Here is a 13,041-nt window from a genome sequence, read left to right as displayed (position 1 = left end):
TTCACATTCACCAGCTTAACAATCGATTAGCAACGGAGAAAGTTGAGCTTCTTTTTGGTGTCGCTACTAGTGTAGCTCTCCTTTTTGCTACTGTGACAATGATCAGTGTGTGTGTGTGTGTGTGTGTGTGTGTGTGTGTGTTCCTTTTCTCTTTGTTTAGGCGAGAAAAAATAGAAAGGTGTGTTGTTTGGTGAGTGTGGGTGCAGCTGATGCAAGGTTGCAAACACAGAAAAGGTGGATGATTCCCGTCTAGTAGCGAGTAGACTGACGATGATATTGCGTCTCGCCCCTGTCATCAGACATTCAGCTCCATTGGAACACAGGAATAAGAAAAGAAAAACAGGAATATGTTACATGAAAGCAGTTGCAAAATGGAGAATTAGAAGAAAAAAACCCAGGAATTTTAGACGAAGATCATTTGGATAGACCACAGTAAAATATAGGATTTTTACCAAGCAGCTTGAGTGCGTGCTATATTTCACATAGTTTTTTTTCCCCCTCTAGAATAGTTGTCAAAGAAAATTCTTCTACACTATTCATTACCACGACCCATTCCGCCTGCAAACCAAAGGCATGGTCAGTAGCAATTTTTCCCCCTCTATTTTTCCTATCAACCGAGGCCTTGGTCTTGTTTAGTTCCGAAAAATGAAAAGTTTTCGGTACTGTAGCACTTTCGTTTATTTGTGACAAATATTATCCAATCGTGGACTAACTATGATCAAAAGATTCGTCTCGTGATTTGCAGCTAAACTGTGTAATTAGTTTATGTTTTCGTCTATATTTAATGTTTCATGCATGTGTCACAAGATTCGATGTGACGGGGAATCTTAAAAACTTTTTGGTTTTCAGGGTGAGCTAAACAAGGCCCTTGTTTAGATCACCCAAAAATCCAAAAACTTTTCAAGATTTTTCGTCACATCGAATTTTGCGACATATACATGGAGCACTAAATATAAATAAAAATAAAAACTAATTACACAGTTTATCTGTAATCTACGAGACGAATCTTTTGAGCATAGAACGTCAAATACAACAAAAGTGCTACAATGTCAAAATCTAAAAACTTTTCACAACTAAACAAGGCCCAAATTAAGCAGGCCTCAAGAGAGGGCAAGATGCATATTCGTGTTCTCATCACTCCAAGAGTCCAAGTCTCCTACTGGCAACTGCAATTGCAATGCCAAGAACATAATAAGTATTGTACGGAGTATTGTTTTTAACACTAGTTAAACTGCAGTCTGAATACCTGACGCTGAAAGCATATACGGCAGTCGAAAACAGTCTTTTACACTGACCGCTAGTAGTAGTAGCAGTGGCAGTTTCCCTCTCCCACTACGAGGCGCATAATTAAGCTCCGACGAGAATAGAACAGCGAGTAATCTTGGAGCGACGCGCGGAAGAAGAAGGGTACGGGTACGGCTTCCGGCGGGCTGTCCGGCTGTGCTCCACCGCTTCGGCGATTTGACCGTCCTCTAGCGTCACAAGTAAGCAGTTGGGGCCCACACTGCCAGTCAGAGGTGGAACTACCCCTACCCTACAAGGGCTACAATGATGATGTGTCGTCGCTTTGTTTGCCGAGCGCGCGACGGGGAGCAAGCGTGCTCGAGTACTGCTGCAAGAAAACCCTGCCAAACGAAACAGCGCTGAGGAAACGAATGATCACCACCTGGCCGAATGTCCCAAACCGTACTTAACCAAGACGTGACCGTGATTAGCATGCAAGATCGACCCTGGTGCAGTGCACGCGCCATCATCGACCCACTTGCATGGTCGTGCATCGGTGCATGCATGCATGCATGCATGCAACAAGTTGACTGGTGCCGCGTCAGGGGGAAATTCATGCAACGTGGGCCGGAGGGAGCGACGCAGCAGAGCTGAACGGCCACGTACAGTACGGCGTTTCACTCACGTCTCGCGCCCGCCGCTGCTTCCCGCGAGTCAACATTGTTGGTGAGGCTATAAGATTGCTGCTGTTAATGTACCCTTGTTACGGTATGATATGGATTTATGCACTTTAAACGCAGGCGCGTAATAAAAAGGCTGAGAAAAATACAAGCAGTCGGACAAGACCGGTACTGTACCGCGGAAAGATCTCGAGCTGCAGGGTCAAGTTTGCAGGTGAGCCATGAAGCGTAGCTCTGAATGCACCACCCGTATACAATGCACCGACGGTCGCCGTATGGCTGGTAGCATACGCTGACGCCGCTACGCTGCTGGAGTGCAAGCCACTGCATTGCATATATGTACCAGCAGCACAGTGTCGATACTCGTGGACTGTAGCGCGCACGCAGTCGTAGCGATACGTATCGGTGCCGTGGACGGGCCGGCGGACGGAGGAGTTGGGATCCTGTCCTGGGAGGAGTCAGAGTTATTGGTGAGGTTTTTGAAGGCCGGCCGCCGTGAATGCGATGCGATTTGCCTCGCCGTCCCGTATTGAAAAACGCAGGCGATGAGGCGAACGAGCTCGCGCGCGCGCGCCACGTTCGCCGGCGGGGAATCGCAGCGCCACGCCACTGCAATCGCGGATCGGCGAGTGCTGCTGGCTGGACCAGGACCACGCGAGGACGGACGACCCATCACCCACGCACGCGCGTAGGATGTGTGGGATGGCCGGCTGGGTGGGACTCCTACTCGTATTCGTATGGAATCCTATTCATAATATACATTTTATGATTCGATAATATTTGTCAAATAAAAACAAAAATACTATAGTAAAAAAAAAACCAAAGTTTCAAAAACTGAACAAGACCTTGTCTCAGCAAGTCGCGGTTGCGGCGCCCATTTCATGTTTCAAAAACACGGAAGCGGACGGTAAAGCCTGTTAACTAGAGTATTTGTGCTTCCGTATTTGCTCATGGAAAAAGAAACCAAGTCGAAGGATCGATGGGATGCATAACAAGGATAATTTACAGGTTAACCTTACATTTCTTGATGCGCGGAGGCCTTGTCATTTATTTAGGTCTTGTTTAGTTCCCACCAAAATCTAAAATTTTTTCAATATTTCCTGTCACATATCTTGCGGCACATGCATGCAGCACTAAATGTAGATGAAAAAAATACTAATTACACAGTTTACGTGTAAATCGCGAGACGAATATTTTGAATCTAGTTAGTATATAATTGAATAATATTTGCCATATACAAACAAAAGTGTCACAATAGCGAAATCTAAAAAGTTTTCATAACTAAACAAGGCCTCAGATGGAGGCATCAATGATGATAAAGAGCCTAGATAATATTAACATTTTTCGAATGCGCGGCTGGTGCCTAAGGACGTATTGTACCCGATAGTACGAACGTCGGTACAACAGACTTGCTAAATTATAGGTGACTGATTTTTGCATTCTATTCAGGTGACAAACATCATTTATCTAATCTAAATCCATCGATCACTACTCATTTACCTATTGACATCTCTAATTATGCCCTCACTCGACGTTACCTAGGTTTGCCCTAACATGAAGGGATAAGTGAGAATACTAAAAATCTGAAACAAACAAATATAGATGAAAACCGAAAAATCTAAGCTAACATCATGGGTCATGACAAAGCTTAGTGTACCTACTCTATATGTTAAAAGTTGTTAAAGTATCTCATGAGTTTCTCGGTGCTCCTCAGGAGGATTTTCTATTTTTATTTTTTTTATAAATACTAGTTTTCATAACAAATGCTAAAACTTATCTTGAATTCGTAAATACAATATGAATATAGCTCTATTTTGACTAAAAGCGATCCCACAAAATAGAGGAAATACACCCTTCTTATTTCTATATTTGTTCTAAATACAGAAACATATATTCAAGAAGAAAATTACACTCTTCATTTTAAATTATAATATACTAGGTTTGTAGGTAAATTTTGTTATATACATATGTAGACATACATTATATATAGGATGCATTTCCCTATATAAATTGATGTATCACAACTTCTTACAGTTTAAAATGAAAAAATTTGGAACTACTACGAGAGTACGAGTACACTACTACTAGCACTCCATGAGTACTGCAATGGATTAATCGTTAGCCAAAAGTCAAAACTGCCCATGCCCATCCATCCGTTCGATACCGAAAGACCCCAAGATCACGTTATAAAAGCAGCCCAATCCCCCAGAAGGAAACCCACACACAGCCCCAAAAGAACCAAAAAAATTCAATTTTTTTCCTCTTGATTGATCGATATCCTATAGTTTAGCGAGAGCCGTTCAAACGCAGAGTGTCAGTGTGAGCCCAGCCCCAGCAGCACCCCTCTCGCCACGCTCTTGTCCGCACTCTTCCTCGCCGAGAGTGTGAGCCCAGCCGCCTCTCGCCCCCTCTTCTCCTCCCTCTCCACTCCACCGCCGCCGCGCCCGAGAAAAGAGAAACCCAATGCGTCTCCTCCCGCTGCTCCTGCTCCTGGCCCTCGCCGCGGGCGCGGCCGGCGCGGCGGGCGGCGGCACAGACTCGGACGCGGACGCGGACGCGCTGCTCGCCGCGAAGGCGGCGCTATCCGACCCCACCGGCGCGCTCGCGTCATGGGGCGTCGCCTCCTCCGACCACTGCGCGTGGGCGGGGGTCACCTGCGCGCCCCGCGGGTCCGGCGGCGTCGTCGTCGGGCTCGACGTCTCCGGGCTCAACCTGTCCGGCGCGCTCCCGCCGGCGCTGTCGCGGCTCCGCGGCCTGCAGCGCCTCTCCGTCGCCGCCAACGGCTTCTACGGGCCCATCCCGCCGTCGCTTGCGCGCCTGCAGCTCCTCGTCCACCTCAACCTCTCCAACAACGCCTTCAACGGCTCCTTCCCGCCTGCGCTCGCGCGGCTCCGCGCCCTCCGGGTGCTCGACCTCTACAACAACAACCTCACCAGCGCTACGCTGCCGCTCGAGGTCACGCACATGCCCATGCTCCGCCACCTGCACCTCGGTGGCAACTTCTTCTCCGGGGAGATACCGCCGGAGTACGGCCGGTGGCCCAGGCTGCAGTACCTTGCGGTTTCCGGGAACGAACTCTCCGGCAAGATACCGCCCGAGCTGGGGAACCTCACCAGCCTCAGGGAGCTCTACATTGGCTACTACAACAGTTACACCGGTGGTCTTCCGCCGGAGCTGGGGAACCTGACCGAGCTCGTCCGCCTCGACGCCGCCAACTGTGGGCTCTCCGGCGAAATCCCACCGGAGCTCGGGAGGCTGCAGAATCTGGATACACTCTTCTTGCAGGTGAACGGCCTCACCGGCAGCATACCGTCGGAGCTGGGCTACCTCAAGAGCCTCAGTTCTTTGGACCTGTCGAACAACGCGCTCACCGGTGAGATACCGGCGAGTTTCTCCGAGCTCAAGAACCTGACGCTGCTCAACCTGTTCCGGAACAAGCTGCGCGGTGACATCCCCGACTTCGTCGGCGACCTTCCCAGCCTCGAGGTCCTGCAGCTGTGGGAGAACAACTTCACCGGCGGTGTGCCACGAAGCCTCGGCCGCAACGGCCGCCTCCAGCTGCTCGACCTCTCGTCCAACAAGCTCACCGGCACGCTGCCGCCGGAGCTCTGTGCGGGGGGCAAGCTGCAGACGCTCATCGCACTCGGCAACTTCTTGTTCGGTGCCATCCCGGACTCACTCGGCCAGTGCAAGTCCTTGAGCCGCGTCCGTCTCGGGGAGAACTACCTGAATGGCTCAATTCCGAAGGGGCTATTCGAATTGCCGAAGCTGACTCAAGTTGAGTTGCAAGATAACCTTCTCACTGGTAATTTCCCGGCTGTGATCGGTGCTGCGGCTCCTAACCTTGGCGAGATCAGCCTGTCCAACAACCAGCTTACCGGCGCATTGCCTGCATCTCTTGGGAACTTCTCTGGTGTTCAGAAGCTGCTTCTTGATCAGAACGCGTTCTCTGGTGCCATACCTCCGGAGATTGGGCGGCTGCAGCAGCTCTCCAAGGCTGACCTTAGCAGCAACAAGTTTGAGGGAGGTGTGCCACCGGAGATCGGGAAATGTCGGCTTCTCACTTACTTGGACATGAGCCAAAACAACCTCTCTGGGAAGATACCTCCGGCCATCTCTGGAATGCGAATACTGAACTACCTCAACCTGTCCAGGAACCACCTTGATGGAGAGATACCTCCATCCATTGCAACGATGCAGAGCTTGACGGCGGTCGACTTCTCGTATAACAACTTGTCTGGGCTCGTGCCAGGGACTGGTCAGTTCAGCTACTTCAATGCCACATCCTTCGTTGGCAACCCAGGCCTGTGTGGACCATACCTCGGTCCATGCGGTGCAGGCATCACTGGTGCTGGCCAGACTGCCCATGGCCATGGTGGGCTGACCAATACAGTCAAGCTGCTCATTGTCCTCGGCTTGTTGATTTGCTCCATTGCATTTGCTGCGGCGGCGATTTTGAAGGCTCGGTCATTGAAGAAAGCTAGTGAAGCGCGAGTATGGAAACTCACTGCATTCCAGCGCCTGGACTTCACCAGTGATGATGTGCTGGATTGCTTGAAAGAGGAGAACATTATTGGCAAAGGTGGTGCTGGGATTGTGTATAAGGGGGCAATGCCGAATGGTGAACTTGTGGCTGTGAAGAGACTCCCAGCAATGGGCCGTGGCTCATCACATGATCATGGGTTCTCGGCAGAGATACAAACACTTGGTAGAATTCGACACCGTCATATTGTGCGCCTGCTAGGCTTCTGCTCAAACAACGAGACTAACCTGCTGGTTTATGAGTATATGCCCAATGGCAGCCTTGGGGAGATGCTCCATGGCAAGAAGGGTGGACACCTGCACTGGGATACTCGGTACAGCATTGCTATTGAGGCAGCCAAAGGGCTTTGCTACTTGCACCATGATTGTTCACCTTTGATACTTCACCGGGATGTCAAGTCAAATAACATACTTCTTGACTCCAACTTTGAAGCTCATGTGGCCGACTTTGGGCTAGCAAAATTCTTGCAGGACTCGGGGGCATCTGAATGCATGTCTGCCATCGCTGGCTCATATGGCTACATAGCGCCAGGTAAAAATCAACCCTTCCTGATCCAGTTCAATCTGAATAGAGTACTCATCTGAATATATCGGGATGCATCATAAGTTTAGAATGCTTATAGTTATTACATTGTTCAAGCTATAAAACTTCATTGTTATACTGTTTGATGAATATTAGTGCTTGTCCACATGGTTTCTGTTATAATATTCTCTCTACTAGTTCTTGTTAACATTTACTGAAGATCAGTTTACTTCATTGTTGTACCTTCTGTGGAATCTTTATGATGTCTGATTACACCTTCAGGATTGTAATGTTCAATGGGTTTTTATGTGTATCTTCTGTTGTATTTCTCTCTACATCTATGTCATTGCTTTTGGTTTACAAAATGTTTGGCTATTGGCTTCTAAATTCTATTTTTCCAATTGATTGACCTTGCTCTTCGTTGTCCGTAACTATCCAGAATATGCATACACACTGAAGGTCGATGAGAAGAGTGATGTCTATAGCTTTGGCGTTGTGCTTCTTGAGCTTGTCACTGGAAGGAAGCCTGTAGGTGAGTTTGGTGATGGTGTTGACATTGTCCAGTGGGCAAAGATGATGACAAACTCAAGCAAAGAACAAGTGATGAAGATCCTGGACCCAAGGCTCTCAACTGTTCCGCTGCAAGAGGTGATGCATGTCTTCTATGTTGCATTGCTCTGCACTGAGGAGCAAAGCGTGCAGCGCCCTACAATGAGGGAGGTTGTGCAGATCCTGAGTGAGCTTCCAAAGCCAGCTAACAAGCAAGGAGAGGATGTTCCAAATTCCGGTGACGGCTCTGCATCCAGTCCTCTACATCCAGCACCAGTTGAGACCAATGAAGCACCAACGGTCGAAGCGAGAGATCAGCAGCAGCAAACAAGCTCTCCGTCATCACCACCTCCAGATCTCATCAGCATCTGAGTGACCAAAATTGAAAAGAATTTTACCATTCCTTGCAAAATCTGCACTTCAATCTCTCAAGCTTAGGTCGTAATTTAGGATGCAGTAAGTTTGGCTCCTGTGCTGTACATATTCAAGTTTGTTGGCTGGTTGTTTCCAGTTTGCCATGGTTCATTTGCTGCTGCAATGTAGTATGAGTCTGTAGCGTGTTGAGTTACATTGCTAGAGCCTTTCATTTCCCTTCTCTAATATTAGTAGGCACTGAATTATCAAGTGCACTCTCTGTCAAATTTAGCGCCAGAATCTTTGTTGTGGAACTAAGATCTTTTAAGTGCTTTCTGCTTCTATGTAAACACTGGAAGTGGGCCATAACTAAAGGCCTTGAAGTCAGATCTTAAGCTACATTGGTCCCAAAGAAAAAGCCTGTTTACAAGATGAATTGATAGATACCCTACCACAGCATCTGATTGCTGCTTTCTCTCACTTTTTTTATCGTCTTTTGTTGTTGCACAAAAGAAGCTAATCTGCATCTCTTCAAAGCAGATGTCTGGGCCAGAATTTCAAAGGAGTGCATGAAAGAAACGGCTCGGTAACCAGATGCTTTGCCCTCTGCGTAACGTCAACAGCAGGTGCAGATTAGCAGTTAGCAGATGCTTCCGTCCGTGTTAAGTGAAAGCGAGTGAAGCATTTGTTCAAAGAGAACGAACCTGATCACCTCATCAAGTACTACTGTACTAGTGCACTAGCTTACTGAGATGATGCAACTAGTTCGTACATAGGTCTGTCCATATCCTATTGTTAGGTGATCAAGAGTGACTATCAGGTTCAGGAATCAATCAACGTTCAGCATTTCAAATTGCAAAATAAACACCCTTTTCTTCTCGCTCTCACCACACATTCATTCAATTGCAGCAATGGCTAATGATCTTCTGAAAAAAAAAAACCTTTGTTTTTTAAACACACCATAAAGCAGATGACAAAAGGCAAACGAAAAAGAATTCTTTGCAAAGAAAAAGTAAGGAAAATAAAGAGAGAAAAAAGGGAATCATTTGATCTGAACAATGGCCCCTCCTGCGATTTCTGCGTGCGCTGTCGCTGTTTCTCCAGAGCAGTGTAGGCCCTAGTTTTGGCTAAGTGGTTGGCCACCTCATTGAGAGAAGAAACGAGGCCCGCCAAGCCCCTACCACCACGTGAGCGCGCGAATCCACTGCCAAAGCCGCGCTCGTCGTGTCGTCCCTGCCGCCGGGGTGGACAACGCTTCCTTCGCCCTCACTTCACCGGGCCTCAGCCTCACTTTGATCGGTGCCTGCCATTGCTCTGTCCAAAACACGGCTAGCTTGGACCACGCACGGCCGAATTCTCCCTGGGCAGCAGCACCACCAGCACTACACTACTTACTGCTGCCTCAGAATCTGAAAAAAAAAAGTACTTTGAGAGGGGTGCAAATGGCGAGATCAGTGCAGCACATGGGAGGAGTCTTCGGAGTTGGTGTGTGTTCAAAATGCTTCAGCGAAGCGTTAATGCAAGGATCCAAGGCAGTGTTGGTGTGTAGTTTGGGCTCTCCAGCAGGAGTTCCAGGAGGGAGGCTGGCTTGCAATCCGGCAAGCCAAGGCAGTGTTGAACTGATGATGGGCAGTTCAGAGCTCCTTGTGAATCCGGCAATTCCCATGACCATGAATCGAGTGTCAAGCTGTTTTATTAGTGCGTGGGTGGAGAAGACAAGGAGCAGGAAAAGGCGGAAATGTTTTGGCAGGAAGCTGGAAGCCTGGAAGTGGTGGAAAATGGTAGTACTGTGTGGCTTTTGTACCTGTGGTAAACGTCGGCTGTGCGGTAAACAGTGAAAGGGCAGGTAGGGTGTTTGGTCTGATGCCATCCATGGACCATGGTACCTCTTACCAGCCACCACCCAAACTCCCAAAGACCACAGCTTCACTGGAGCACTGTTGCGTCGAAATAATGGCGGTAGGGCTGCTTGCTCCACGGAAGACCAACCATGGGCCTTGTTTAGTTCCGAAAAGATTTCGGATTTCGGTACTGTAGCACTTTCGTTTGTTTGTGACAAATATTATCCAATTATAGACTAACTAGGATCAAAAGATTCGTCTCACGATTTCCAGCTAAACTGTGTAATTAGTTTTTGCGTTCGTCTATATTTAATGCTTCATGCATGTGCCGCAAGATTCGATGTGACGCAAATCTTGAAAACTTGTTGCTTTTTGGGGTGAACTAAATCTTGAAAGCTCTCTAGGCATGAGAGGTTTTGATCGTTCATACTATTCCTGGTTCATTTTTGTACTACCACATGGGTCAAACCTGGCACTGGCAGTAACACAAGACGCTCCTGCAGATATACAGCGGTAAAAATAATTATCATCGGCGATTTGAGTGCAAACGTTATGCAAATGGCCATATGGGTGAAATGGGCAATGGCACCGTCTAACTTCACTATACTTCCTTCATATCGGATTTAAAAGTCGTTTTACATAATGACATGGTCTCTAAAACATAACTTTGACCTCTTATTTTTATAAAAATATTTAGAAAAAATGATATATGTATACTTAAATGAACGTATTTTTCAACACAAATCTATTCATATAATTTTCAAATTTGCAAACTAAATAATTTAAAAGTTATTAATAATTTATATTTTTTGTTTGACCTAAACTTTATCCAAAATGACTTATAATCTGACGTAGAGGGAGTATAAATTAAAAGAGAGTGGTCAACGTCGCCGTAACTGCTCCTGTTATGACTACTTCCATCGGTCCAAATTTGAACGCATTTCTCACTTTTTGATAAATCAATGTTTTTAAGTTTAATTAAATATATAAAAAATTAACATTATGATATAAAAAAATTATTAGATTAATCATAAAATATATCAAAATAAATATATAATCATGTTTCCTCGACGTGGCCTTGTTGGCTGATTTGTTGTGAGAGAAAAATACTGTTGAATGACTGATAGATTCAAGCGAACAAGACATTATTCTTCAGTCTATGCAGCATCAATATAAATAAATTGTGGCCAACAGATGTTAATCTAATGGCTAGTAATTGTAGCTTGAAAATAAGTTAGATTTGAGGCACCTGAAAAATAGTATATCCTATTAGTTTTAATAATTTAGTTACAATTAAGAAAGTTTAACTTAATCTAAACCTAATTGTAAAAATTTGTTAACTTAATCAAATAACCTTTTTTAATACATGTAGAGATGGGGTAGTAATTATACAATACTTAGAGCATCTCCAACAATTTGCTAAAAATTATTTGTCATATTTTAAGTTTTGGCAACTTGTTAAAAAATTTGGCAAGTAAAAAAAATGAGTATCTTCAATAGTTTGTCATTTGAACTTGCCAAATTAAAAAAAAAACTCACACCCAACTACCCGTACATCTCCAATAGGCGGCTGCTGCAAGACATGTCTCGCCGGTCCCGCGTCGACAGCACCATGGAGTTCATCGGCGGCCTCCTGTTCGGCTCGGAGGCGGCCTCCTGTTTGGCTCGGAGGAGGGCCCTAGGGTGCTCGGCGCCGTGCGGCCGGCGGAGTAGCCCCTTGCCGATGACTAGGACTGCCTCAAGTCCATGGTGCGTGCGTACGAGCGCCGCTGCGGGCCGCTCGGCTGTACGGGATGAAGCACATGCGGTCCTTGGCCAACATCTGCAACGCCCGCGTCGGGGAGGACGCCATGGCCAAGGTGGCGTCCCAGGCCTGCGCCACCGTCGCCCCTTTCGACTGGCCAGCCCACCCACCGTCGCCTTGTCTTGTTCCGCGGCCCCTGTCGCCCTGCTGCTGCTGCTGCTGCTGCCTGGACGACGAGGTGGAACAGAAGTTGAGCAGGACGTTGGCGCCGAGCATGGAGTAGGCGGAGCGGCGCCCAGATGCGCATGCCGTGGCGGCTCGAGTCGCGGCATGGGAGGAGATGCGCGAAGGAGTACGCGCGTGTAGGAATACGCACGCGGCACCTGGTTTTGGCAACCGGAGATTTTTGACAAACATGTTTAGCAAACTGTTGGAGATGGTTTTTTCCATTGATTTGCCAAAATTTGTGGGATGACAAGTGATTTAGCAAACTGTTGGAGATGCTCGATGTTTTGATTGGGGCAATCCAGGAACAGCGAAGCCAGGTTGAGAGGTTATCTGGTCTCGGCAGTCGGCACTGATGCTCTGATGGACGTCAACCGTTGCTGTCTCATGAAACGGATCAGATATAAATGAATATCACTTATATCATATTTATTTTTATATTTCTGGTCGGATTCGGATTCGAATACAGATAATGTCAACCATGTTGGATAAGAAAAAAATTAAATGGTGAAATTATAAATATATGATTTAAGTATTTGAATATGAATACGATATCACATACACTGACGAAGCTCAGGCCAGGCCAGCCTGGGCCTTGGATCCCCTTGCTATAGGCTAGTTATATAGGCTAATAATCATTGTTCAATGCTTTTTTCTTCTAATTTTATACTCATCTGCAAAGTTATTTGCTATATGACATACAAATATTAAATGTGACTTATAAATGATAATCTGTACTTAATAGTCTATTTGATATTTTTGTTGGGTTTTACAGTATTAATTAGCAGCAAATTTGTGATTAGTGATTATTTGCTCTAGCATATGTGTACAAATTGATCTCCGTAAGGCAAAATTGGCCCCTCCTTAAAGTTGCACCTAGCTCCACCACTGATCGGATATTAAATATTTGAACTCGATACAAAAAGGTCTAAATCCCTATAAACAAATTCATTCTCAAGTACGATCGAAAAATATGCGTACTTGGTCCGGTGTTTTGATGGGTCATGGCGCGCATCCACTGTGAGGAGAGACGACGACCGACGTGCCGCCGTGCCGGCCGGCGTGTACGGACACGGCTCCGGTTGGCTGCAGCCCGATGAGTTGGGCACCAGCAGCTATCACTGTCAGTGTCAGGGCAAAAGCGGTGCAGCTCGTGCAGTTGGGGGCAGTGCTAACCGTTGGCGTTCGTGGATGGAATCGTGGTGGTGTCAGGTTGCTGCCCCTGCCCGCGCGCTCTGGTCGCCTGGGCGATCGACGACGCACCAGCTAGCAGCAGTGCAAGTGCTCCTGTCCTGGGCTCGTGGCGCCGGGGTCAATGCTAGCTTTCACCCGCCCCGCGCTGGCTGCCGCTGCGATGGT

The 13,041-nt window shown here is 47.1% G+C and overlaps 1 protein-coding gene across 1 annotated transcript; it reads left to right on the top strand.

Annotated features, from left to right (window-relative positions):
* LOC8084179 (leucine-rich repeat receptor-like serine/threonine-protein kinase BAM1) lies at nt 4,129–8,284 on the top strand. Its single transcript, XM_002466333.2, has 2 exons — nt 4,129–6,978; nt 7,409–8,284. Exons 1-2 carry the CDS (start codon nt 4,368–4,370, stop codon nt 7,888–7,890), a joined length of 3,093 nt encoding a protein of 1,030 aa, XP_002466378.1. The 5' UTR covers nt 4,129–4,367; the 3' UTR covers nt 7,891–8,284.

Source organism: Sorghum bicolor, chromosome 1 (genome assembly GCF_000003195.3).
Source record: "Sorghum bicolor cultivar BTx623 chromosome 1, Sorghum_bicolor_NCBIv3, whole genome shotgun sequence".
Lineage (NCBI taxonomy): Eukaryota > Viridiplantae > Streptophyta > Magnoliopsida > Poales > Poaceae > Sorghum > Sorghum bicolor.
Note: the sequence above shows the minus strand (reverse complement) of the source record. Positions and strands in the feature narration are given on the sequence as shown.

What these genes read in the sequence shown, in the direction of transcription:
- LOC8084179 (XM_002466333.2), top strand. Translation starts at nt 4,368, where the DNA reads ATGCGTCTCCTCCCGCTGCTCCTGCTCCTGGCCCTCGCCGCGGGCGCG. An exon ending in ATATGGCTACATAGCGCCAG is followed by an intron (nt 6,979 to 7,408) that starts GTAAAAATCAAC and finishes GTAACTATCCAG; the next exon opens with AATATGCATACACACTGAAG.